The sequence below is a fragment of the Musa acuminata genome, chromosome BXJ1-11 (assembly GCF_036884655.1).
Source record: "Musa acuminata AAA Group cultivar baxijiao chromosome BXJ1-11, Cavendish_Baxijiao_AAA, whole genome shotgun sequence".
Taxonomy (NCBI): domain Eukaryota; kingdom Viridiplantae; phylum Streptophyta; class Magnoliopsida; order Zingiberales; family Musaceae; genus Musa; species Musa acuminata.
In genome coordinates this window covers 31,816,083-31,841,368 of record NC_088337.1, presented here as the reverse complement: position 1 = coordinate 31,841,368, position 25,286 = coordinate 31,816,083, and the positions used below count along the sequence as shown (strand labels likewise).

The following is a 25,286-nucleotide window of genomic DNA, read 5'->3' as shown; positions in this document are numbered from 1 at the left end:
ATATATATATATATATATATATGTATATATATATACATATGTATATATATATACATATGTATATATATATACATATGTACATATATACATATATATATTTATGTATGTATATGTATATGTATATATATACATATGTACACATATATTTATATATATATATGTATATATGTACATAAATACATATATATATACATATACATATATATATATATATACATTTATATACATATATATATATATATACATTTATATACATATATATATATATATGTATTAGTTTTGAAAAAAAAAAGGAGAAAAAGATGAAAAGTGAATTTATATCCATTTTAAAAAAATAGTTTTGAAATATTAGTTTTAAAAAAAAGTAAATTGTAAACACTAAAGAAGGGGTTATAAAAAGTAATCTTCAAAATAAAAAAAGTATCAATTGATAAATACCTAAAATATAAATATTTTTTTTAGAAAAATTATCCTTCAGCATTTTATCTAAAGAAAAAAACCTCAATGTTGGATTTTTACCAAATGACACTCTCCTAAATAATTTTTACCTGAGATACTTGTAGATTTGATAAAAATACCTCTCACCTTCATCAATAATCTTCCACTATCGTTATCATCGACGGGGAAGAGAAGAAGGAGAAGGAGAGGGCTGCATCACTCAGTAGTGGGAGAAGAGAGGCCGCGGAGGTTACCGGTGAAGACGAATTATATTTATATTAAATTAATAACCCCATATCATATATAAACTATTTAAGGAAGTATCGTTTGATAAAAGTCGGAGGCTTTTTAAGGTAAAATGGCAATTATCCTTTTTTTTAATGTTATATTTACAATTTTGTGCTTGTTTTAATTACGTTTCCAATTCCCCCTTCCTTCCTCCTTTCCTCCTTTCGCTTCGCAGCGCTTCAATTCGCCTCCGTCCCTATCCACTATAAATATAACCTCTCCCGTCTCGTCTTCTCTCCGTCCCTCGCTTATCTCGCGCACCGACCGAACGATCGATGGCGGCGTCAAGCCAAGCGAGCCTTCTGCTCCAAAAGCAGCTCAAAGGTACGGGTCGGTCGATTCTTGTATAGATTTTTCTTGCCTAGGGTTTCGATCGAGGGATTTGTCGTGATTTATGGTTCGTCTTGGTGGTTCTTGGATCAGATCTCATGAAGAATCCGGTGGACGGCTTCTCTGCCGGTTTGGTGGACGATAATAATATCTTCGAGTGGAGCGTTACCATCATGGGGCCGCCCGATACGCTCTAGTGAGTATGCCCGCCTGAGTCGAAGGTTTTGGTGCTTTTCCTTTTCTTGTTCTCGTTGTGATTGTTTTGGAGACTCTGTCAATGACCGGTTGAGTTAGCTGTCATTGTGGCCAGTTGTAGGTTCCGATTGCCTGTAATTTTGGTCCATGGGTTGGCTTGAATCCGTCGAGCTAAGGATTGGGGTAGCCGCCATGGCATCAAATCAAGCAAATACTGTCTTTATGGGTTTTCTTCATCTCAACTAACTACTAACAACATCATCCGAAGCCGACTCCTTTAGAACCTCTTGTTTGATTAGACGCTGAATTCAAGAGGTTCCTAATCTCCATGGAATTTATTTAGGTATCAGTGCCAAAACAACCTCACAGGTACATAAATTTCTTCAGAAAACCCAACAGGGAAGAAGCATCTTTGATGAACCAATAAATGACGAGAGGAACATGCCCTCAAATTTTGGTGTTCTCAGAAGAAATTGGTACATGTTCTTAAGCAAGAACTTAATAGTTTTTATAGGAGAAAATTGTTTACTCGGTGATGATTAATTCGGTCTATAGGAATTGGGCATTACCTTTTTGGAATCTACTTAATTAATTCTTGTTTATCAATTTTGCAACCAAACAATGGCCAGAAAAATCCATGAAACAGTGAATCTAAGGTTCCAAATAGATGGATGAGGATTATCTTGCTATATTCTGTAGGATGCTACACAAAATTATGTTCTTCTTTGTGAGCATGCAAGAATCCTATGAAGTTGTTTTGGTGTTGTGATCTAGAAAACCCACAAAGACTGTATTTGCTTGATTTGATGCTATGATGGCTACCAATAACTCATCTGCTTTCTTTGACACCAGAGATTATCCTTGATCGATTTGATAATGTGTTATGTAAGTTTCAGAACCAGAAAATTAGTGAGGAAAACTAATTCGGTTCGAATCTGCACTTCTTTTTTTTGTATTTTTTTTTTGTTTTTGTGAATCATGATGGAACCTATTGGATAGCTTTAAGCGACTTCCCTACTAGCTTATCTAGTCTTTGTTTATGGTATTGCTGGTGGTGGCATACCAGGAATACTATTTCTTCTAAAATTTTATGCATTTTAGAGTTATTGGTCAATACTTTTGGGGGATAAATATAAGACTTATCTATCTTTATTTTACTATCACTAATGTCATCCCATTGCAGCGATGGTGGTTATTTCAATGCACTCATGAGCTTTCCTTCCAACTATCCCAACAGTCCTCCATCCGTTCGCTTTACATCAGAAATGTGGCACCCAAATGGTTCGGAATTAATTCATGTTTATTGAAGTTGTGTAATGTCTCCATGCTGTATGTGTCCTAATCTTATGTGAATCTCAGTTTATCCTGATGGCCGTGTTTGCATATCAATTCTTCATCCACCTGGTGATGACCCAAATGGCTATGAACTTGCTAGTGAGCGCTGGATGCCTGTACACACAGTATGTGATACTTCTCGAGGGTTGCTCTTGATGTTTGTGTTAGTCACTCTAAATATTTCTTATGGCCTTTTAAACATCGTTGGCCAACATTTTCTGAATGTTTTCTAGGTAGTATTTTATGTATTATTACACTTGACATTATTGTGCTTAACAAATGGCCATACAAAATGCTACATAATTCTGAATTTCTTGAGTATAGGCATGCTTTTCATTATTTCCATTGGTTAGTATTTGCACCCTAAAAAAGAAAAAATAAGGGGAAATTGACTTTTTAACCCTATCACCACAATCTTAACCCTATATTCAGCACTGATTTATGGTGATTATGGTTGTCTTCTGAATGTTGTCTTGTATTCTGGCTGTTAATTTAGATTGCAACATTCTTTATTGACGTTCTCCTTATTCAAGCCCTGGAATTCGCAAATCTATCGAGAAAAACAACTATCAACATTTCAAGCACATTAATAATTTGGGTTTTTATAATACAAAAGTGGATTTTGTTATTGTTATAAGCCATTCATTGTTTTTGTTCAATAAATAAATTATTTACTGTGTTTTTCCCATCTTAATAGGACTTTTATATGCCTTACAATCCCCAATCAAACTGTTTAATTACCAATTAGATCTTCGAAGAAGCAGTTTTGCAAATTTCTTGTGTTTCGATTTTGCTAAATTTGGGTTCATAGAAGGACCTTATTCAGACATTGTAGGATAATTGTAGCCATTAAGATACTACAATTTTCCTGCAAAGTACTTGTAGCCTGATCTACAAAGTTATGGCCATCATCAAAAGTGACAATGACTGGTCAGTTTGGGTGAGTAAAACATTACTTGTTTCGTGCCTTCTTTATGCTTTTCCTGCCTTGTCATTGAGGGCTTAGAGCATTTGCTGGGTGTCATTGAGTGGTTAAGGGTATTTGTTTAGATGATGATGGTACGACTTTGAATACATTATATGGCATATTTGGCCATTGCTGTGCATCACTCATAGGTTGGGCACTAAATTTCTTTGATAGAATTGGCAAAGCAGTCGAACTGACTACCATGGAGTGGCGGTAGGTGTTGCATCATAGTGTTCTCCCAGCAAGTGCTACCCCAATTCAAGGAGGGTTAGAAGCCTCCCAAGAGAACTATTGATTAGGACTGCTACTAGCGAATCATTGTTGCACCTGTAATGATGCCATTTATCCACGGCACCCTGCATCAGCACTTGATGTTTATTCTTGTGACCGTGTTGACAAGCTAAAAGTGTTGTCTTTCTATGTGCAGGTTGAAAGCATTGTTTTGAGTATTATTTCCATGCTTTCAAGCCCTAATGATGAATCCCCAGCAAACGTTGAAGCTGCTGTAAGTTAAAAACATGAAATCTTTCACCTCTAGAAAGTGCCAGTGTTGACCAATTTCATGTATCCTGAACATGGATAGCCCTGCCCATGTCTTTGTGCTACTCATGCTGTTGTCCCCTTCTCTATCTATATCCTGCCAATATGAAATTGCTTCAGCAGCAAGGAGCAAAGCTACTATGCTGACGCGGCACTTCATCTGGTGAGACTGGTTAAATTCAGTCTCACCAGATGAAGAAAGGATGTGAGAGGGGCGGGCACACATTTTCAGGATTGTCATCTGGATATGTTTGATCAGTCCTTTTGTTGCTAAGGATTCTCCATGCTGTAGCCATTTCCTAGTTTTGCCAAGGAACTTGATCTGATGCAAAATGGTTCTATTCCTGCAGAAGGAATGGAGAGACGAGAGAGATACCTTCAAGAAGAAGGTCCGCCGTGTCGTCAGACGATCTCAGGAAATGTTGTGAGACAGGAGCACGTCGGGGTCGTGCTTGTTTTTTCGTTGAACTATTTATGATGTGGGAGGCAACAACTGTTTGGCATATTCGATGCTAGACCTTGACAGATGGTGTCAACAATCCAAATTGGTCGTAAGAAGGATCCAATAATGTCATTGCCATGGTTCTTGTTATCGTCTGTCAAGTTTTTCATGATTTTGGAGGTTTGACCGTGCTTTGTCTAACCATAATTTAGACAACCGGTCCTTCAAGACAAAATGTTTTTTGATCCCCCCGGAAGTAGGATTGCAGCACATCCATTCAATTATCTTTGTCTACCTTTGTCTCTCTTTACATTTCTTTCATTTCTGTGTTTCCACTGTCATGAATGCTCTCGAAGAAATGCTGTCTTGCATGTAGCACAAGCTATTCCCAAAGGTAGCGCATGATCATTCTGTTCCCTGAAAACCAAGGTAATAACACACTAACTCGCACTGACAGTGTCGACGACGGAGGTGAGGGATCTGCATGCAGCTCCGGATGATGCCTGAACCGACTTGGCTTTTGTCTTCTTCTTCTTCTTCTTCTTCTTCTTCTCACCGACCTCCATTCAGAGAAGATGAGGGCAAAGAGTGCCAAGGCAGAGAAGGGAAGGCAGCAAGCAGAGCTATCCAAGCATATTTAATGTCATTCGGACATTGACCAAACGTTGACATTTAATGAGAGAGAGAGAGAGAGAGAGAGAGAGTACAGGTGTGATATTTGCTTCAGACTTGAGACTAGTAGGTGAAGTCTTCAAGTTAGGATAAGGCATTGAAGTCTTCGAGGCCCCATGAACTTGCACCTGCCGCTATGTAGATTTATCTTACGTTTAGGATCAAGGCATTGAAGTCTTCAAATTAATACAGGTAACAGTTAGCATGCGAGAATGTACCGTTGCTGCTGAATCGATGACTCAAGTTACAAAGGTTGACAAGGCGATCAAGGAAGAATTGATGATGTTGATTAAAGTAAGTAATGCATCGAACTCCCCGTTGTCAGAAAATCTATTAAAGAAATACCACCGGAGATTCCAAGCAGCTTTTGTGGTTGCCTTGAGATCCATGCAATTAACTCGGAAGACTTCCCAAGAAATACGACCTTTTGTTGATCTGAAAGAATGATTTTAAATATAAAATAAATAAAAAATGAGATTATTTTTATTGGAGATACGAGGGTTCTTCCTTGTGCGTGTTCTCTTAGAACAAGCTGTCGACTAGGCTCCTAGCAATGCATTCCTTGTACGAAACCCTATGGATCACACAAGGCTTGATTGATCACCACAGATTCTTCTCTTACAGGTGGCAATGAAAATTATGTGCAAGATTGAGATAGAATCAATTGGAACATATGGAGAATGGACAGACACATATCAGCTGAATCCTTGGCTATAATTCTGTGTGCTTCAGATCTCCGACATGAGCAGCCCATAGTGCTCACAGGGATAAGGTTATCGCCATATCATCTACCAGTCATCTTCCACCAGCCGATATTAATGGTGTTTGGGCTGTCTGTTTAACCCCACATCGATAAAGATCTCTATGTAAACGCCCGCAATCCACGCCACGCGTCATTTTCCTCTCCAGCTATATTTACAGGGAGAGTTGAGACTGTGACTGCAACAACGTGACCCGAGGGGGCAAGTCCGTGATGGCAAGCACACCGGCCAGCGTCTCCGCCGCTTCCCTCATCCTCCCTGTCCTCCTCGGCCTCCTCCTCTTCCCACCGCCATGCGCGGCCGACTACATTCTCTACTCGGGCGAGAGCCTTAACAGCGGCCAGTCGCTGCGCTACGGCACCTACAACTTCATCATGCAGAACGACTGCAACCTGGTGCTGTACGACAACAACCGTGCCATATGGGCGTCCGGCACCAACGGCCGCGGCTCCAACTGCGTCTGCAGGATGCAGAGCGACGGCAACCTGGTAGTGTACACCGGCAGCACCGCTGTGTGGGCGAGCAACACCAACAGGGGACGGGGGAACTACGTCTGCATCCTTCAGAAAGACCGCAACGTCGTCGTCTACGGCGGCTCGCTCTGGGCCACCGGCACCAACATCGGTTCCGCTCGCGTCATCATAGCCGGCAACTCCAGCGCCACCGCCGCGCCGGCCGTCGTGGCCACCGCGCCCAAGAACAAGTAAATCTTGATGCTGCCGTGGTAGGAGGATATGTGGACAAGATAAATGGATGCTTCATCCAACAATTATTGAATGGTGAATTATTATTTCGCATGCATCCTTCTCCCCTTCTCCCCCTCCCTAAGCTTCTTCCAGTATTCATTCGTTCTCGAGTAGCTGAGCCGTTCCTCCTAACAACAAGACATAGGAAACCAAATCAAGAGATAATACAAGCTCATCTTCTGGGAGAAGCAAAGTGGTTGGGAATTGCTTGATCCAACATACAATTCATCTACCCATATGCTGAATCCAACCCATCCAAGCTGCAGGATTAATTCTTACTTCTAAGTTCCTTAGAGTTCTTTTGGTCCCAAAAGTCTCGCATCCGCCATCAGCAGCTGTCTATCATTTATTGCTTTTAACTGATATAGCAGTACTGTTACTGTTACTATCTCTGTATCAGTTAAATATATTAATAATTTATCGTAAATCTTATTTTCGTCATTTTACCTTTTAAAAAATTATTAAATTTCGCAAATAAACATTAAAAGACCGTACGGTTTTACCTGCAGTATCTAATGATCATTCCAGCGTGGCCGATGGTGTCGTCGTATTGCGGGACCCAGAGTTGATTCCGCTGATATCTACAATCATAAGACTGGTAATCGAAACAGGTAGTCGGAGACAGATTAAGGAGAAAATTGTCTTACCAGTTACTACGTCTCTCTGCCTTCTTATTTGGGTTTTGCGGGCCCTGAAACATATCGAATCGCGATCCAGGTAAGAGAGGGTGTAAGATGAAGAAGGGTATCAAATAAATAGATATATCAACGTATTAAGTAAATAACCAGTGAAATGATTTCTCCTTTTACTCCTCTGCAAAGCTCCGGTCGACGGCCGATCCCCACGGCCACAGGGAAAGACCCCACTTCGCCTAGATATCTCAAAGCCGTCTTCTTCCTCCTACGCTTCAAATCGAGGAATCTCGTCAGTTTTGCTCTCCTTTCGCTTCTCCTCTTTTGTTTTTTTTTTCCCTTCTCTTTCTTCCCCATTTCGTCTCCGTGAGCGATCGTCTTGATCGGTTGGATGCTAGATTTGTTTTGCTCAGGAAGGGCGGGAGGTGGGGAGGGGGATCTCTGGCTGTGGCGTAGGATTGGGATTCTTGACTTGAGGGGGGATTCTTGATCGTATTTTCTTTCTCTTTTTGGGGTTTGAATGGCTGCTCCACCTGCTAGGGCTCGGGCCGACTACGATTACCTCATCAAGCTTCTCCTGATAGGCGACAGCGGTAAGGGTTTTCGTCTTCCTCTCGTTCCCATGGATTTGGTGACCATTTCGCTGTTTTTTTTCGTTTTCTTGTCTGTAGGGTCGGATCTTTCTTTCCCTTCTCCTGCTCATGCGATGTTGTTGTCAATCTGTTGTCGAGGTTTGTCTATTCGATGTTTCGGTATGGCTGGGAGCGATCGGCACAAATGCTATCGATTGTGGGGATCTATCTGCCGGAAACTCATAGTCTGATTGTTGTTGAGGGCAACATGTTCTCGTTAGCGACTTTATGTGGGTCGGTGTCAACCACAATCTGGGAGCTAGATCTTGTTGGATCTTATATTTTCGATTACGGCTCTGGGTTTCTTGTGGCATGGCATCCAGCGTCAACCTTTTGATGGTCTATCCTGCTTTCAAGATTTTCGCTAACATTTCGCAAGATAAATGTAAACGAGTTTTTCTTTCATTCTCTGGTAGAATGCTATGTCATCAAGTTTGTTGTCTATCCGTTGCATTCTTTTCGTCGATTCCCCATTATATAAGGTTAATTGGATTGGAAAGGCTGATAAGTTGATCTGTTCATATTTTCATGTCGGGAATATGTTGTTGCGCTTGCATAATTTGGCCGAGTCGACACATACAACATTTCTGTCCTTTCTCTGGTATTTTCTAGCTACGGATATTATTTTCTATTTCTGCTTCTTTCTTCGGTATTCAGCAAATCTCATACCCTCTCGACTAGATATCTTTTGGTCAACATTTCGTGGGGCCGTAATCTTTCCATTTCTTGGATGGTCAAGATTTTTACCATATGAAAGAAAGTTGGGAGCTTGGTAATTGGAAATTTAGATTCCCAGGGGAGATGCTTTAGGGGTGCGATTATACCATGAAAATTCTTATAAGATTGATGATGCTTGATGGTTCTATGTCTTCTTGCTGTTGCTTTTCTTCCTATTTATTTCTTGAAGATGGCAAAAGATTGTATCCAAAATGATGAATTTAGTAAAACCATGTTAAAGTTGTTTTTAGGTCCCTTTCATCCTTGGCGAATGTATTGTTATAATCTTTTTGTTGGAAGATCAAGTATGTCTTTTGTCATGCAATGTCGAATATGCTTGTACCAGAGAGATGGAATTAGGAGGAGCATGTATAGTTCAATTGACACGTGGAGCAAAGTATCCTTAGTGTGAAGTTGCAAGAAAAAAGAGGGAATAAGAATTGGGTGTTCGAGTTAACAATTAGGTGTGAAACTGATCATGGGTGAGATGAGGGAAACCATTTGAGCTGGTTTGGATATGACCAAAGGAGACTTGTAAGTGTAATTAACACATTAACGGTGCCAAGAGAGGTAAAGAATTTGATGATTCACGATTTAGCAAGTTACACTGTTCTCAGTAATGATTTATGGTGTGAAAGGTTCCCATGTAGCTGACCTCCGGAAAATTAGTTTTCACCTACCTTTTAGTATATCTTGATATTTATTTCAATTTTGGACGAATAAATATTAGTCGAGATGAATTTGTTGTCTGACTAACCTATATTTTGCTTTACGTTGAAGATTAACTAAAGCCTAGTCCATTTAATTCCAAAAGACCAATACACTTGTCCAGTGCTTCTTGTCATTTGTTTGGATTTCATATTCCTATTTAAATTTGTCTTCCTTGGAGTTGGCCCATCAGATATGACCAGATATGGTGATGTCAAGGAAGTCAACTTGGCAATGGAATTTTTATATGTAACCATTAGATTATTTTTCTCTTGCTGTGTTAAGATGTTTGTAAGATTTTTTTTTTACTCAAGATAACTGTTAGCTGTTGTTATGGGTGTGAAGACAGTGGTACTTTACTGGGTATTTATACTCGCATTGAGATTGGAGAAACATACTTTAGTAAAAAAGATTGAGATTGATATTATTGTACTTATATGAATCACTCCAGGTGGTCCATGGATTTGTCATACGCAATATTATTTTAAAATCTCTCCATACAGTTTTAGTAAACTTTGTTCTGTATCAGAAGATAACAAAAGATGGCTGCATGAGTTAGGCCCTGGTTAGGTGGTTCCTAAGTGATATTCTAGGCCCTAGTAACCTGTAGGACATGTTTTATTTGTTTTAAGAGACCTTTTACCACCAGACCCTGTATTTCTCGGTATTCCACTTTTCTTTTTCATAATTTTAGCCATAATTCAGAATTCTATATAGACAAAAGTAGAAATTTTTTTTGTTTGGGTTATGCTTGGACTATTGGCATTTACCTTGTGTTCATCTCAAGGGTGGTCCATCTTTAATCCTGATTCCTGAGAAAAAAAACCTGTTTGAATGTAACTCATTTAGTGTGGTAAGAAATGGTCCATGTAAGCAAGGTACAGTGTTTTATTGTAGGCCAAAATCATTTAAGTAAAATTCCATTAAAATTTCTGCCATTCTGCAGCGATTTGGTTTTTTTTTTTCCTTTTCCTTGGTTTTTAAGAAGCTGCTTGATTTAAAATTGCTTGTTTGGGAGGCCAAGGCCCTGGATACCCTTTGTATTGAGTTGAGCACTGACTTGTGTGCACTTCTCGAACTTCACTTGTGAAGTAATTTCTGGAATAAGTTCTGTTGTTTCAGTGCCTAGAACTTCTTTTCCAAGTGATGCTGTTAAGTACCCAAACTTCCTTATGAGGTTTTCATCACTATAATCAAGCCTTCTTCTGCAGGAGTTGGGAAGAGTTGCCTCCTTTTGCGTTTCTCTGATGGCTCCTTCACAACAAGTTTCATTACTACCATAGGGTGGGGGCTGTGTTTCTATCACTGATAAATTCCTTTTGCCCCTATCTTTGACTTTTGATTGATTTGATGTTGCCGAATATCGCTAATTTTCTAGTTTGATTGGTCTTTACACAGTATTGATTTTAAGATAAGAACTATTGAGCTAGATGGCAAGCGTATTAAACTGCAAATCTGGGATACTGCTGGTCAAGAGCGCTTTCGAACTATAACAACTGGTAGGTTTATTGTTTTTCTGAAGTTTTGTGTTTTACATGGTATCCAAAAGCTTTGCTGGATTAACTTGTAATTTCTTCTACCGTACAGCTTACTATCGAGGTGCCATGGGTATTTTGCTTGTTTATGATGTCACTGATGAGTCATCTTTTAACAGTAATCACCTTTGCACTTTTTAGTTGTACATTTTAGTGCTCAAATAATTTTATTTTTTGATTCCCTTGGTCCATGGTTTCTGTTACTTGCAGACATAAGGAATTGGATCCGCAACATTGAACAGCATGCTTCTGATAATGTCAACAAGATTCTTGTGGGTAATAAGGCCGACATGGATGAGAGCAAGCGGGTACGTTCCCGTTGTTCATTTTAGCTGGTCGGATCATATTTATTTTCCCCATTTCTGATGGTCACTCAGGCCCCCTTGCCAATGAGGATATCTAAACTGTGATTCACAGGCTGTGCCTACTGCAAAGGGACAAGCGCTTGCTGATGAATACGGAATCAAGTTTTTTGAAACGGTAAGCTGCAATATCACATGCACCCTTTTGATTTCATGGTTTTATGGCAGTTTATGGTAAGTTGTAACTGGCATCTTGTATGTCGCAGAGTGCAAAGACAAATTTGAATGTGGAACAGGTCTTCTTTTCGATAGCTAGAGATATCAAGCAAAGGCTTGCGGAAACTGATTCAAAATCTGAGGTAGACTACTCGTTGTGTGTGTGTGTGTGGAAGCAGAAAGTAGAAATCAAATGGATCTTAATCAGTTGTTTGCATGCAGGATAAGACAATCAAGATTAACAAACCAGACCAGGCAACCGCTGAGGGTTCCGCAGCACCAAGGTCGGCATGCTGCGGGTCTTGAGAGAATGATTTGGGGTGGTTGTGATGGACTGGATTTAGCTGGGAAAAATGTTTTGCTTGTAGGCAGGCAGCTGTGGAGATGTGGTTGGTGCTTGTAATTTTAATCCATATATTCTTAGCCACATTGGGTTTTAGACTGGTGAACCGAACTGACGTTTCTCACACTTGGTATCGCAAACCTGCATTTCCTGTTCTATTATTGTCTTCCTCCTTTACAAGCTTCTTATCTGTTGTCGCCTGTCCGCGACCAGGTTTTTGTGCTCACTTACGGCAGCAGCATCTCAAAGACTTTTGATTTTATTGGTTGCCAGGTGTGTTGTGTATCATACGCTTGTCCAATCCTTCCAAAGACTTGGATCCTTCCGTTGATGTCGGAGATAAAGTGCAAAGCCTTCCCCACAGCCCAAATTGGACACATTTGATTCCCTGTTACAGTGGACCCAAACACCTACATCAATCACCATGTCCTCGTAGATCTGACTAGTGACTTCGTGTGGCCCCGACTTACGGTAACCTCTGCGGCACGGTTTATGGTGGGGTGATGTGATAGTGATGAATGACGATGCAAGATTGTAGCCTCGGCTGCACTATGTATGTTTCTTGCAGGGTGATTCCCTTGATGTCCCCATCTTTGTCGCATGAACAAGTGTGAAAAGTCACTCGGGAGTTTGACCAGTTATCAATGATTTACGACTACGTCGTCTGGTCAAACCTCATTCGCGCAGCTTCTGCGTGAGTTCACAAGATATTGTTTTCTGATGTCGACCGGTATCTACTCGCAATCACTTGGTCTCTTCTCATCCGTCTGCGACAACCGCCTCGATGAGCGTTCGTCCCGAAGGATCTAACTCGTAAGTCAAACCGGCGCCGCGTGATCCATCGACGAAGGCAAAGTGTTTTGGACTCGCGCGCTACCACTACTTTTCTTCCTTCACTACGAAGCAATCGCATGGAATTGCTTAGCCCAGTAGAATCGTTGAGCACCAAGTCATGAGAACCTTCCAAGTAGCGCCATTCTGAACCCAAACTTGCTATCAAGCCAACGCGCAATGGTCCTCGTCATTGAAACGGAGCTTCTCGGATTCCACGAGAGCTCAATGTATAAATAGCAGGAGCCACTCAACCAAATCTACATGACCGGAACACTGCGGGCATTTATTTCTCTGTTAAAAGGCATCAAGTCTCACCTGACAACAGAGGCTTCAAGTAATCATACATCGCGCGATGAAGCGCTCGAGGGACGCAGAAGATGCTGAGCTCTTGCAGCTGTCACTCTCCTTCGGCGTCAAGCCTCCTGCGAAGATCCACAGGAGGACGAAGACGGCGGACGGCGAGTTCGAGTGCAAGACCTGCAGTCGCCGGTTCCCGACGTTCCAAGCGCTCGGCGGACACCGGACCAGCCACAAGCGCCCGAGAATCGACCGTTCGACGCCGAAGCCCAGCATGCACCGGTGCTCCATCTGCGGCGCGGGGTTCGCGCTGGGACAGGCGTTGGGCGGCCACATGCGGCGGCACAAGGCCATGGATGGGGAACTGATGCGGAGTGATGGGGAGGAGCTGGACTTGGCCATGGCTCCTCTACAGTTCAACCTATTTGATATGGCCGGGAGGAGTAGCTCCCACTCTCAGTTGCTTCAGTTGTTCGTTTAGGAACTCGATGTGATTACAGTTTAGGAATTCCTCACACGTATACACGATTTGATTGCAATAAACTCCATTGGTTATGCACAGAATTATCTCTGTCAATTAATCTTCTCTCGCTTCTTATCGACTCTAAAGGCCACACCCAATCATCCAAGACTGTCCAAAAATAGGCACTGCAAGAGCATGAAATACCTCCTCCTCCATCTTCCTCCTCGTTCCGACAGCCACACAACGTCATCGCACCTCCAAATCATACCCAGTACGCACCCAGAATCGACCGAGACGGTCCCGATGGCCAACGCGAAGATGACCTGCTTGTTGCTCATCCTGTGATTGCTTCTCCTTCCAGCACCGGCAACAACCGGTACCAACTCACCGGATGGCACCTCGCCGACGGAAAAATCCTCCTCCGAGACGTGCCATGAACAGTGCAACCGGAGGCCATTTTGCAACGAAGCACGTAAGTCTCGATGAACGTTGTTCGTGTGCCACAGACAGACACACACACACACACTCTCTCTCTCTCCTTATTCCTGAAACTTAATGCCACGCATTGCAGATGATGGTAGATCAGGTGGTTCCACCATTCCATGAAGATTTATCTCCTTCAAGATTGGAGAAGGACATGCAATAAAAGGTGTCTACGAGCTGATCAGTGCTCCTGTGAGCTTTACATGGCCGAGACACAAACAAGCCATCGGTATAAGTTTGTAGTTTCACTGAGAATTGATGTGTTTCAGAAGTATGTCGAACTTGTTTTCTTGCTTTTTCCGCTCTCTCTAAGAAGCGTCGTGTCAACAGTACTTCCGCACTCGGTAAAGTGTGGATTGAAGTGTTACTTTTGTGTCTCTCACCTGCATCTATTTTCTTGAGAAGCTTGCCGTCACGAGTTCATGGGACGTGCCTTTGTGGGATGCAGAAAAGAAAGCGATGCCATGATGCATGCAGGCCAAACATTCTTGCGAGCACGCTATCGAACGACATCATCACACGGCGAAAGGTGGTGATAGCGCGCGCATCAGCACAAGAACAATAGTGCTGCGTGTCTGTAAGTATCATTTGTACTCGTGTTTATGAATAGGATGAGACTATTCAGCTTAGAGTAGGCAAAACGATGATGAGTATGAGCCTGATAGAGGGGAAAAAAGGTTCTCTTAACTCCATCCAGGCTGCATCTTCAATAAAATGTGTCATCAAAATGAAATAATTAGCTTCATATCTGTAAAAGCCACTGGCATTGGCCTGGATTTTATTCTTCTAGTAGCATAAGTCAAGCTCAGAATGTGTGAAACCGTAAGTGCCTGAAATCTTGTTCACTGGTTGGATACTTTCAATAACACAAAGTTGGTGCAAATACCAGAAAGTCATAAGATCAGTGACAACAAAAACTAATGTCACAAAGAATCCAAACTACAAAGACCATTTCGACGATCTCGGACTTACAAAATCATCATACAATAAGACACCAAAAGCCAAGCCATGGACATGCCAACCGTGTTACAAGTCATAGCCAAAACAAAACAAGCAAAGAATAGAAGAAGAAGGGGGAGTCTACAGAACCAACAACAAATACTGATGGTGCCTTTGGCTCAAAACGACATGTAACAAGAGGGCTCTTATTAGCCCAAACACAAAGCATATAGGCATCCCAAAGGCAAATCTTACAATCCTCAGCAAACCTACCAATTCAGCCAAGCCATAACTATGACCTAAAAATCTGCTTAAAAAACACAGTAGGAGGACATAAGGAAGCTCAGAAGCATTTCCGATGGACAATTGCTGGGCCAGACTCCTCGTACTCGCCCCTTGAAATCCACATCTGCGGATGTAAAGTGCGACAAGATCATGCAACACACATATCGAGTGAAAAATAATGATATGAGATCAGAAGTAGGATATACCTGTTGGAAAGTGCTAAGAGAAGCAAGGATGGACCCTCCAATCCAGACACTGTACTTACGTTCAGGTGGGGCAACCACCTTAATCTTCATGCTGCTTGGGGCAAGAGCAGTGATCTCCTTGCTCATACGATCAGCGATACCAGCGAACATGGTTGATCCACCACTGAGCACGATGTTCCCATACAAATCTTTCCTGATATCAACATCACATTTCATAATGGAATTATATGTGGTCTCATGGATTCCAGCAGCTTCCATGCCAATCAATGATGGCTGGAAGAGGACCTCCGGGCACCTAAATCTCTCAGCACCAATAGTAATGACCTGCCCATCTGGGAGTTCAAAGCTCTTCTCCACATCAGAGCTAGTCTTGGCAGTCTCCAGCTCCTGTTCATAATCAAGGGCTACATATGCAAGCTTCTCTTTTATGTCCCTTACAATTTCCCGTTCTGCAGTTGTAGTGAACGAATAACCTCTCTCTGTAAGGATCTTCATGAGTGCATCCGTGAGATCACGGCCAGCAAGATCCAAACGGAGAATGGCATGAGGTAGTGCATATCCTTCATAAATGGGAACAGTATGGCTGACACCATCACCAGAGTCCAGCACGATACCTGTCAAAAAATAGCCCAATCAGAGATGAAAAATTTTAAACTACCCTACTCAAGTGGCCAGATCGATACACACCAGTTGTTCGGCCACTAGCATAGAGGGAAAGGACTGCCTGAATTGCGACATACATTGCAGGCACATTAAAACTTTCAAACATGATCTGAGTCATCTTCTCTCTGTTAGCCTTGGGGTTAAGAGGAGCCTCAGTCAAAAGGATCGGGTGCTCCTCAGGAGCTACACGGAGCTCATTGCAAAAGGTGTGATTCCAAATCTTTTCCATGTCATCCCAATTGCTCACAATTCCGTGCTCGATTGGATACTTCAAGGTGAGGATACCTCTCTTGGACTGAGCTTCATCACCAACGTAAGCATCTTTTTGGCCCATCCCAACCATAACACCAGTGTGACGAGGTCTGCCAACAATACTGGGAAACACTGCTCTAGGTGCATCATCACCAGCAAATCCAGCCTGTTTGACAAAGGGAAGAGAAGCACCGATGATTTGGCATGCCCAAAATTGAATATAGTATGCTTCAAAGAAGATGAATTGATAATGCCAACTGACCTTGACCATTCCAGTACCATTGTCACAAACAAGAGGCTGGATATCGTCAGCTTCGGCCATTGTCTATAAATCTGAAGAAATGCACATGATTAACACAAGTTGAATAGTGACAAAGCTCTCTCAAAGAATTATGAACAATCAAAACGCATTGTTGATTTATTACCTCGAACATACAGAACAATACATAATTCTACTTATGTCATTATCAATTGAGAAAAAAAAATTGCAAGGACCATATATCCTACAATAAGCCCAAATATAGGTTTAAATAACCTGTAAAGGCTTAGAATCTGTTAGTTCTCTCCTGAAAAAAATATCATTCCACAGGAAGAGCAGATAATTTGTACTTAGCCTTAAAAGATCTTCTAGAAACGAAGACTCATTTAGCTCCCCGACAAAAGATCAAGTATCTTGTGAATGAGTACCTAGTTTGTGCTTGGTTCTCTCAATAAAGAATCAACAATTACTGAATGAAAACTGGATAAATTAGCACTTAACCGCATAACAATAGAGAAAAGAAATGCCCAAAAGCTAGGTGATAAATCTAGAAATTGTCGATTCGTAAATGGTGAGAAAGATAAAGAACTCCCAGCAACAATCGGAAATTAGTACTATGTTCTCTTTAATGGCCAAATTTTTTCTTGGCCTCCAAAATTGTATCTTGATTCAATAATGGCAAGAAACATAAGTCTATCAACACTTGCTTTGCTCTGCTTTATACAAGTTACGAAGAACATTAAAACATGTATGAAAAGGAAAAATAAGCAACAAAATATACAAAATGAAAAGAGACGGCCTGTTCTCTTTTCCGACTAAACCAACAATAAAGTTCAACCTCCCGCATCAAAAGATGCAATAAAGAGGTGAGATCCAACAATAAGTTAATAGAAGGTCATAGGAAAAGCAGATCTTTGCATAAACATATCAGAGAAAACCCACAAACAGATAAGAGAAAGCCAAAGATCAACTCAAAGAAATACTGATTGAGTCTCGCGATCCAGCTCAAATCTAACCAAAGATCCGTATTTTACAAAGGAAGACAGTATCTTTTATGGAAAGACAAGCTCGATCGCTTCGAAGACAGCGATCGGGGGTCGAAATCACTAGATCCAGACAACCAACCCGTAAATCCTCATATTTCGTCAAAAAGAAATGAGTCATCAAACAATCCATCGAGGAGAAACAGATCTACGAGGTAGAGGGCAACGGGATCTACACTTTGTCGAAGAAAACACTGAGGGGATCGGAGAAGAGGAAGAGGAGACGACAACAAACAGAATAAATCACGATAAAAGAGGACAAAGGCGTCACTTTTATAGCCGGAATTTTCTTAATGGTGTTGGTGTTTTTACATATATATCCTCACGAAGTTTCAAAATAGCATATTTACTATTATAAATTTTAATTATATATATATATATATATATATATATATATATATATATATATATATATGACGATTGCCCAAAAAAATATTCTTTTTGGGCATTTCTCGGATAGTACCTATTTTTATCATTCCTAAATAATCACCTCTATTTCTAATATTTCAAAAAGCTACCATTTTCTTTCGTCGAATCCAAAAAAAAAAAATTCATCAATTATTTACAGAGCTTTGTTTGTTGATTTTTAATCATAAAAATACTGTAAATCTGTTCAAAAATACCATATAATTTTCAAAAACACTATATAGTATTTTTATGGATAAAAATCAACCCACAATATATTCTAAACACCTCCTATATATATATATATATATATATATATATATATAGGGGGTGACCATTTTTCCGTTAATGTTTCTTCAAAAAACTATCATTTTGCCCCACTCTATCGAAAAAGTTTTTTTGCCAATTATTGACAGTGCTTTGTGCTTTGTGGGTTGCTTTTCAATCATAAAAATACAGTATTTTTAAAACACTATAGAATATTTTTTATCATAGTGTTTTATAATAAAAATATTTATTATATAGTGTTTTTAAAAGAATATGGATAAAAATTAACCCACAAAACATATTAAATAGTTTACAGAAAATAGATTCAGGATTGGGCAAGAAAATATATGGCAGCTTTTGGGAGATATTTTTGAGATTTTTTAAAATAGAAAGTGACTGTTTAAAAATTATGAAAAGGATACCATTCTTAAAATACTCAAAAAAGAAAATTTTAGCAATCACCATATATATATATATATATATATATATATATATATATATTGAGAAGTCCAAATTAAAATTTTTAATCATTTTTAATTAAATTAAATATATAATATAAAGTAACTAAAATATTTTAAGTTATGTTGGCATCGAGTAATTTAATTAGTAATTAAATTTATGATAATAAAAATAAAGAATGATATAGTTTTATAGAAACAATTAGGGTCGAATTGAATTGTTTATAAGTTAGAAGTCAACTCAAGTCCAATTTAATTTCTTTTTGAGTCGATCTCTTGAAAAATTAAGTTGGGGATAATTTCGATAATGTCCCTTCAAAGCTTAAGTTAATATTGGTTTCGAACTAGTCAACCTAGTAGAATAAGTATTCTATTTAGACTAGTCTAACGGGCCTATTTTTCTTTAGTATTTATTAATGTAATAAAGCCCCCTCTATAGTGGAGCTTCAAGGCAATTGCACCATTTATCCAGAGTGATTGTCCTTGTTGGTTATAACTACTCATAGCAAACATTAGATTGTTTGTTAGTTAGTCATATTATTCATATTATTTGACCCTAACACATGTTAATGGATAGTGCATTCATATAGAGATATGATTATTACTGGGTAGTGCAATACATTAGCATTCAAAATGGTGATACATCAGTTATATGTGATGCTAAGGTATCAACCACATCATATCCACTAAAATATATGTCCCCCACTTCTCGAACCAAGGAGCATTGTGAATTTGAGTTAGTAAGTATTGCTCACTTAAGATATACTAGTATAAGAGAATAAGGGATCAATTTGCTCGACCTAGTCTACGTAACTCAGTTGATTTGACTAGGTCCTTTCATCGGGCTATCTACTGATCTAGTATGCTAGCAATAATGGTGAGATGAAAGAGCATGATCAGTTGTGATGCCACAATAAAGTTCATCAAGCAAGTGACGATAACATAATTTCTCCAGGACTCCTATACGACGATCGAATATCTAGGGCTTCGATAAACAATGGTGTACTAGTTTAAGAAAATCAAAGGTAATAACATGTAGAGAATTGAAAAGCTATGCTAAGCGGTGCACTATGGATCGAATGACTGGGGAAAAGGTGCACGAAAGGCCATAGAGGCAAGTGCAGTGGCGTATAGAGGGTTAAGTGACCAGACATGATGGTGCATAAAGAGCCAAAAGGCTAAGTACGATGGTGCCATAGGGTCAACGAATAGGCGCGATGGCACAAGAAGGGCTATGAGGCTAGGTATAGTAGCACGATGAGGTTAGACAAACAAGCATAAAGGCGCACGAACGGATTACGGGATTGAGTGCGATGGTGTGTGTCACTAGTGACATCATTGTATGGTGACACAACGACCTAATCCAGTCTGATCCTTGATGAGATTATAAAGATTCTATAAGAATGACAAAACTAATTATCTCTCTATTTATTTTTGTTGTTTTTTATTTTCTTAGTTGGGAGACCTATTTTGACATATCCTAACAAAGGTGTAATATTTTTTTATAAATAAAAACTTATTTAAAATAAGTTTTATTGTAGTATGCAAGAGTTACATCTTTATATTTCACTATCATCGGCAAAGTTATAAATTCTATTACAATTATATTATAGAGTATAACATCAAGGACACTATTTCCTAGGAGTTTGAAATGTGCAAAGTTCTAAGAATATCTAACCCATCGAGAGTTTGGAGTTGATAAGTTCCTGATCAAACTTCCTTTATAATCCAATATGCTCCTTCCTAAGTCGATGCTAGCTTGCTTCTGACTTGAGTTGGGTTACTGACTTCGGTTCTTCTTAAAACTAAGTTCTCTTCTTTTAGCCAATAAGGACAAACTTTGGTGTTGAAAGTTTTAGAACCATTCTTTTGTATGCCAAGTTTTTAAGGTATGCTCGAGTTCTGACTTCATCAATAAGGCCTAAATTTACTCTAAGCCTGACCTTTGATTCTTCCTCGGTAAAGTATTGGGTTCAGACAATCGGCAATGCTATCTCAGTTGAGAGTACCACTTCGGTTCCATATGCTAGGTAGAAAGGGGATTCCCTAATGAACACCTTCAGCATAATTCGATACCTTCTTAATATGCTTGGGAGTTCGTCCACCCATGATGCTCTCTTAGCTCTTGGGACTCTTTTTTAAACCATCTAATATAGCTCAATTAGTTATTTAAGCTTGACCGTTAATCGATAGATAGGCCACTAAGTTGAACCTTAGATGAATTTCGAAAGAATAATAGACTTATTTGAACCTAGCATTAATGAATTACATTCCATTGTCTATGATTAGTACTCATGATACTTTAAACCAAGAGATGATTTTCTTCTAAACAAACCTTTCAACCTACTTTTCAGTAATTGAAGTTAACAGTTTGGCATCGACCCACTTAGTGAAGTAATCCACCCCGACCATCACATATTTTCTTTGCCCAATAACTAGTGGAAAATGCCCAAGAATATCCAATCTCCATTGTGTGAAAGATTAGGTCGTATCGATGAGGATTAACTCTACTATAGGTAGTCTCTAGACTCGAGCATTACGTTGACACTTGTTGTAGCATTGGACGTACTCCTCGACATCATGCTTAAGAATCGATCAATAATAACCTTCATGTATGATCTTGAATGTTAGAGTTTATATGCCAACATACTCCCCACAGGCCCTATCATATATTTCAAAAAATACATGGGCAACTTTAGTAGGGTGGAGATAATGCACCAAGAGATTTGATATGAATTATTTATAAAGCAATCCATTTGGTACGTAATACCATGCTTGTTGCTTACATATTTTTCTAGATTGTATCTAGAGAAAATATCTATGAAAGTTAACAACTTATGTCTGAAAGTAGAGTCAACAAGCTGGTCAATGCGTGGAAGAGAAAAATTGTCTATTAGGAAAGTTTTATTGAGATCGATACAGGTAATACACATTCTCTATTTTCAATTACTCTTTTTTATGAGGACTATATTAGTAAGCCACTTTGAGTAATGGACTTTGTGGATAAAGCCTGCATGCAAGAGTTTTTTAATTTCCTCCTTTATTGCCTTTTGGCAATTGAGAGTGAATCTTCAAGGCTTTTGATGGATCCCTTTATATTATAGGTTTATGTTAAGTTGATGTTAGGCTACGTTATGGTCTATCCCACACATATCAATAGTTAACCATGCCAACACTTTCGAGTTATTGAATTCCCTTTTTCTTTCCTGGGTTAAGGTCGACCTCACTTTTATTGTGTGATCTGACCATTTTAGATTTAAGAAAATTTCTTTTAAAGACTCTTTTATCACAAGGTATAAGGCCAATGATGAGAGATTATGCATATCTATTTGTTAAACCAATATTTTTTTCTTTTTCAGAAGGATGACCAATATCATATAATACTGTCTAGATTCCTTACAGTCGCTCTTAATCTCCTCTACTTCTGAACTAGTTAGGAACTTGAGGGTCATATAATAGGTTGACATTATTACTTGTGTAAGATTGAAAATAGGTCACTCAATGATAACGTTATAAGTTGGGGAAGTGTCGACCATTAGGATTTTAGTTTTTGCTATTTTTGTACAATCACCAGAAGGTTACAAAATATCGATAGCTCCTATTAAGGTAACCAACTCTCCTGAAGCCGATAAGGGTGGAGGAGATGGGTTGAAGACCTTGTGTTAACAACCTAATTTTATTCAAAAGAATTAGTATAAAATATTTGTCAAGCTCCTTGCATTGATTCAAATTCTTTTGACCCATGCGTTTATGATTTTAAGGATACTACCAATGCATCATCATGCATGGGTCTAAGTGCTTACCTTTTTTTAGCTAAATACAATGGGTTGAACTTCATTCGAGCAAAACCTTTTAACTTTGGCTCCCTTGCATAGATCTTTCAAGCAAATGAGCTACTACCCTTAGTCGTTAGTTTATCGACAATCACATCCACTTTTCTCTCAATTGGGCCTTGGGGTCTTAATAAAGATTTTTGAATTTTATGGAGGAATTTATTAAGGTGCTTATTTCGAATTAAATTTTAGATTTGCTCCTTGAAAATATAGCAATTTGGATATTATGTTTATAGTCCTAGTAAAAGCGATAATATTTTGGTTATATCTTTTCTTATCAATAGAGCTCTTAGAGGGTAGGGTGTCTTCAAGAGTTCATTCTCTTGGATTTGCATGAATACTTCAATGTGAGAAGTATTGTACACCATGAACTCCCATGAAACTTGTTGAAATTTCATAATTAAACCTTATGGTGTAACTTTCCAAGGATTCCTTCTCTTCCTATCGTATAGCTAAGAGAGCTTATAGCTAATAAAACTAAACTCAAATTTTTTGACGAATTATCTAAAGGAAGAGTTTGACTTGGAGGGTAGCCTAGTGAACCACTTGCATGTTGGGCCTCTTAGGGATGTTGGAAATATCTAACACATAAGGGTGTACGTAGTCCCATAAAGAATCCTCTGTAAAATAAATATCGCTATATACTTTGAAGGATCGGCCTTCCCTTCATAGTTGTCTAACATAGGAAGTTAAAGCCTTAAGGAATTTGTCCAAAATAGATAGGGAAAATTATCTAGCCAACATCCCCATCAAATCATAATTCAGTATTGCCAAAACTGGGCGATTCAGATTAAGAGCATTTGGGGTATCAAGGTCGATCCATGAAACTTCGAGGGGGTTTCAAATCTTTAGGGTTTGCTCATAGTGGTCTTATGAAATTTTCTAGAGATATAACGGTCGATGACTCTCCTTCTAGTGTCAAAACGTTATAGTCAATTTTTGTTATCTGTGTTGAAAGCCAATTCGAATCCAACCCAATTTTTTTTCAAGTTGATCTCTAGAAAAACTCACTAAGTAAGACTCTCGATCCTGCAAAATTAATTTAGGGGTGATTCCAATAGCACCTATGCTGAAGTCAATATTAATTCAACGTTAGAGATATAATAATGAAGCTTGAGGTGTCATTGCATCATCTGTTGAGGATAGTTGCACCTATTAGTTGTAATTGCTTATAACTAGACTATTTATCAGTTAGTCATGTTATTTATCGAAATCCAACTTTAACACATGTCAATTGATGATGCGGTCAAGATACGATTTATTATTAAGATAGCACATGACATTAACTATCAAAATGATGACACATCAACAAATAATGTGTTAGCCACATCATATTCGCTATAACAAAAACATACATAAATATATATACATATATGCCATTAAAAGCAAAAAAATTAAATTAGTGATCGCTCAGCCCGTTGAGCCCAATCAGGCCCAATGATTTAGAAACAATGGGCTCAATTTGAGCTTGGATTGGCCCATTATACAGACCTTTATCCTTCCTTCCCAATTAACAGATATAGTTTTCACGAAAGAAAAAAAAAAAACTATATATAAAAATGTTCATATACAAACTATATCTATAGTTTGAGCCTTCACAATATCTTCTCTTGTGCAAGTTCGTCCTTCAAGCTCTATTTCAGAGAATGGTGTAAGAATATGCTCTAGTCTTTGTTCCCTCTGGTCACGAAGAAACACCGAAATGAATCCGATTTGTCTTTATAATAAGAGTCACTAAATAATCATGGTTTTATATATATGTTTGGTCTCTAAGATGAACTCTTCTACGAATCTATCTTTGGAGTTGGTGGTTTGGAGAGCTTTGCAGTCACATACACACAGCAATTACGATCGACTTGCTTATTTTATTTGGTTTGCTGATGCTCATGCAATTGTGGAATGATAAAATTTCTACTCATGTCTCTTCTGCTGTTGAGGTCATTTATCTGTGAATTCAAGTCAGTGTGGTTTTACCTTCTTCTTGTTCATGTTTTGAGAGCTGCAGATTCTACCTATCCTCCTCTGTGAAGGAATGAGCAGTGCAAAAGATTTCTCTGTCGAACATCTTCTGCGTTAACAAGCTGCATTCCTAATGGGAAGGTGACACCGCATGATGCCTTGAACAGGCTGTGATGGACTGGTATTACCTACCATAAGAGCCATTCTGTGAGAAGCATTAGAGATGGTGATTCGATGGGCAGGACAAACTAGAGATGCCTGAGGCAAAGTGCCAAATCTATGCGTTGAGTCCCTGCTAGAAGTGGTCATGATTGATGTGGCCAATTCATCACTTCGTCATCATCGTTTTATCTTATTAGCAGTACTTATCCTTTATGGTTTGACCATCCATGCCAATTAAATCGCTTCTTATTCTATCAAGTTTAGAATCAAAATCCAACTAGTTTCACATAGTTTCGGTTTCAGTCCTAAAATTATCGGTTTTAATTCCAGAATTATCGGTTTCGATTACTGTCCTAATCATCGATTTCGATATATTAAAAGAAAAATCATTCCATCAATATTGAAATTAAGTCATTAAATTTAAAATTTAAAATCCTAACCATTATTTGTGTGTGTTTTTAATGATGAATATTTTGACTCTCATTTCAATTTGCAAGAACTAGAATTGAATCAGATGTTCCTGGTTCTAGTTCGATTTGAAACTGTTGAATCATTAACTCAGAACTAATCAGCATACACAGTAAACATCAGACATGTCTCTGCTCTTACTGTTTGGCTCTATTCGAACACTTCCCAAGTGACATGTTTGCACCCCAAAAAAGTTGATCTTGGCCTTCTC

General features: G+C 39.0%; 5 protein-coding genes across 6 annotated transcripts; 4 read left to right on the top strand and 1 right to left on the bottom strand.

Moving 5' to 3' along the window:
* Window positions 1–872: 872 nt before the first annotated feature.
* Window positions 873–4,819, top strand: LOC135597718 (ubiquitin-conjugating enzyme E2 7-like). The gene is made up of 6 exons (XM_065091079.1): window positions 873–1,050; window positions 1,150–1,252; window positions 2,435–2,532; window positions 2,611–2,711; window positions 3,981–4,058; window positions 4,444–4,819. The coding sequence occupies exons 1-6, from the start codon at window positions 1,002–1,004 to the stop codon at window positions 4,519–4,521; spliced, it is 507 nt and encodes a 168-aa protein (XP_064947151.1). The 5' UTR covers window positions 873–1,001; the 3' UTR covers window positions 4,522–4,819.
* A 1,361-nt stretch (window positions 4,820–6,180) lies between these two features.
* LOC135597719 (mannose-specific lectin-like) lies at window positions 6,181–6,767 on the top strand. The gene has a single exon (XM_065091080.1). The coding sequence runs from the start codon at window positions 6,181–6,183 to the stop codon at window positions 6,673–6,675; it is 495 nt and encodes a 164-aa protein (XP_064947152.1). The 3' UTR covers window positions 6,676–6,767.
* On the top strand, window positions 6,608–11,955 carry LOC135597717 (ras-related protein RABE1c). The gene is made up of 10 exons (XM_065091078.1): window positions 6,608–6,747; window positions 7,224–7,638; window positions 7,760–7,939; window positions 10,615–10,687; window positions 10,802–10,902; window positions 10,991–11,056; window positions 11,149–11,246; window positions 11,356–11,418; window positions 11,507–11,599; window positions 11,679–11,955. Exons 3-10 carry the CDS (start codon window positions 7,867–7,869, stop codon window positions 11,760–11,762), a joined length of 651 nt encoding a protein of 216 aa, XP_064947150.1. The 5' UTR covers window positions 6,608–6,747; window positions 7,224–7,638; window positions 7,760–7,866; the 3' UTR covers window positions 11,763–11,955.
* Window positions 11,956–12,880: 925 nt separating this feature from the next.
* On the top strand, window positions 12,881–13,494 carry LOC135597720 (zinc finger protein ZAT18-like). The gene has a single exon (XM_065091081.1). The coding sequence runs from the start codon at window positions 12,986–12,988 to the stop codon at window positions 13,409–13,411; it is 426 nt and encodes a 141-aa protein (XP_064947153.1). The 5' UTR covers window positions 12,881–12,985; the 3' UTR covers window positions 13,412–13,494.
* A 1,287-nt stretch (window positions 13,495–14,781) lies between these two features.
* LOC103972264 (actin-2) lies at window positions 14,782–17,786 on the bottom strand. 2 transcript variants are annotated; one of them, XM_009386547.3, is made up of 5 exons: window positions 17,700–17,786; window positions 16,484–16,554; window positions 15,994–16,387; window positions 15,307–15,920; window positions 14,782–15,224 (listed from the first exon to the last, which is right to left on the bottom strand). In XM_009386547.3, exons 2-5 carry the CDS (start codon window positions 16,541–16,543, stop codon window positions 15,159–15,161), a joined length of 1,134 nt encoding a protein of 377 aa, XP_009384822.1. In that variant the 5' UTR covers window positions 16,544–16,554; window positions 17,700–17,786; the 3' UTR covers window positions 14,782–15,158. The 2 variants fall into 2 exon arrangements, with proteins under 2 accessions (XP_009384822.1, XP_064947149.1); XM_065091077.1 differs by lacking the exon at window positions 17,700–17,786 and adding an exon at window positions 17,606–17,624.
* Window positions 17,787–25,286: the final 7,500 nt, after the last annotated feature.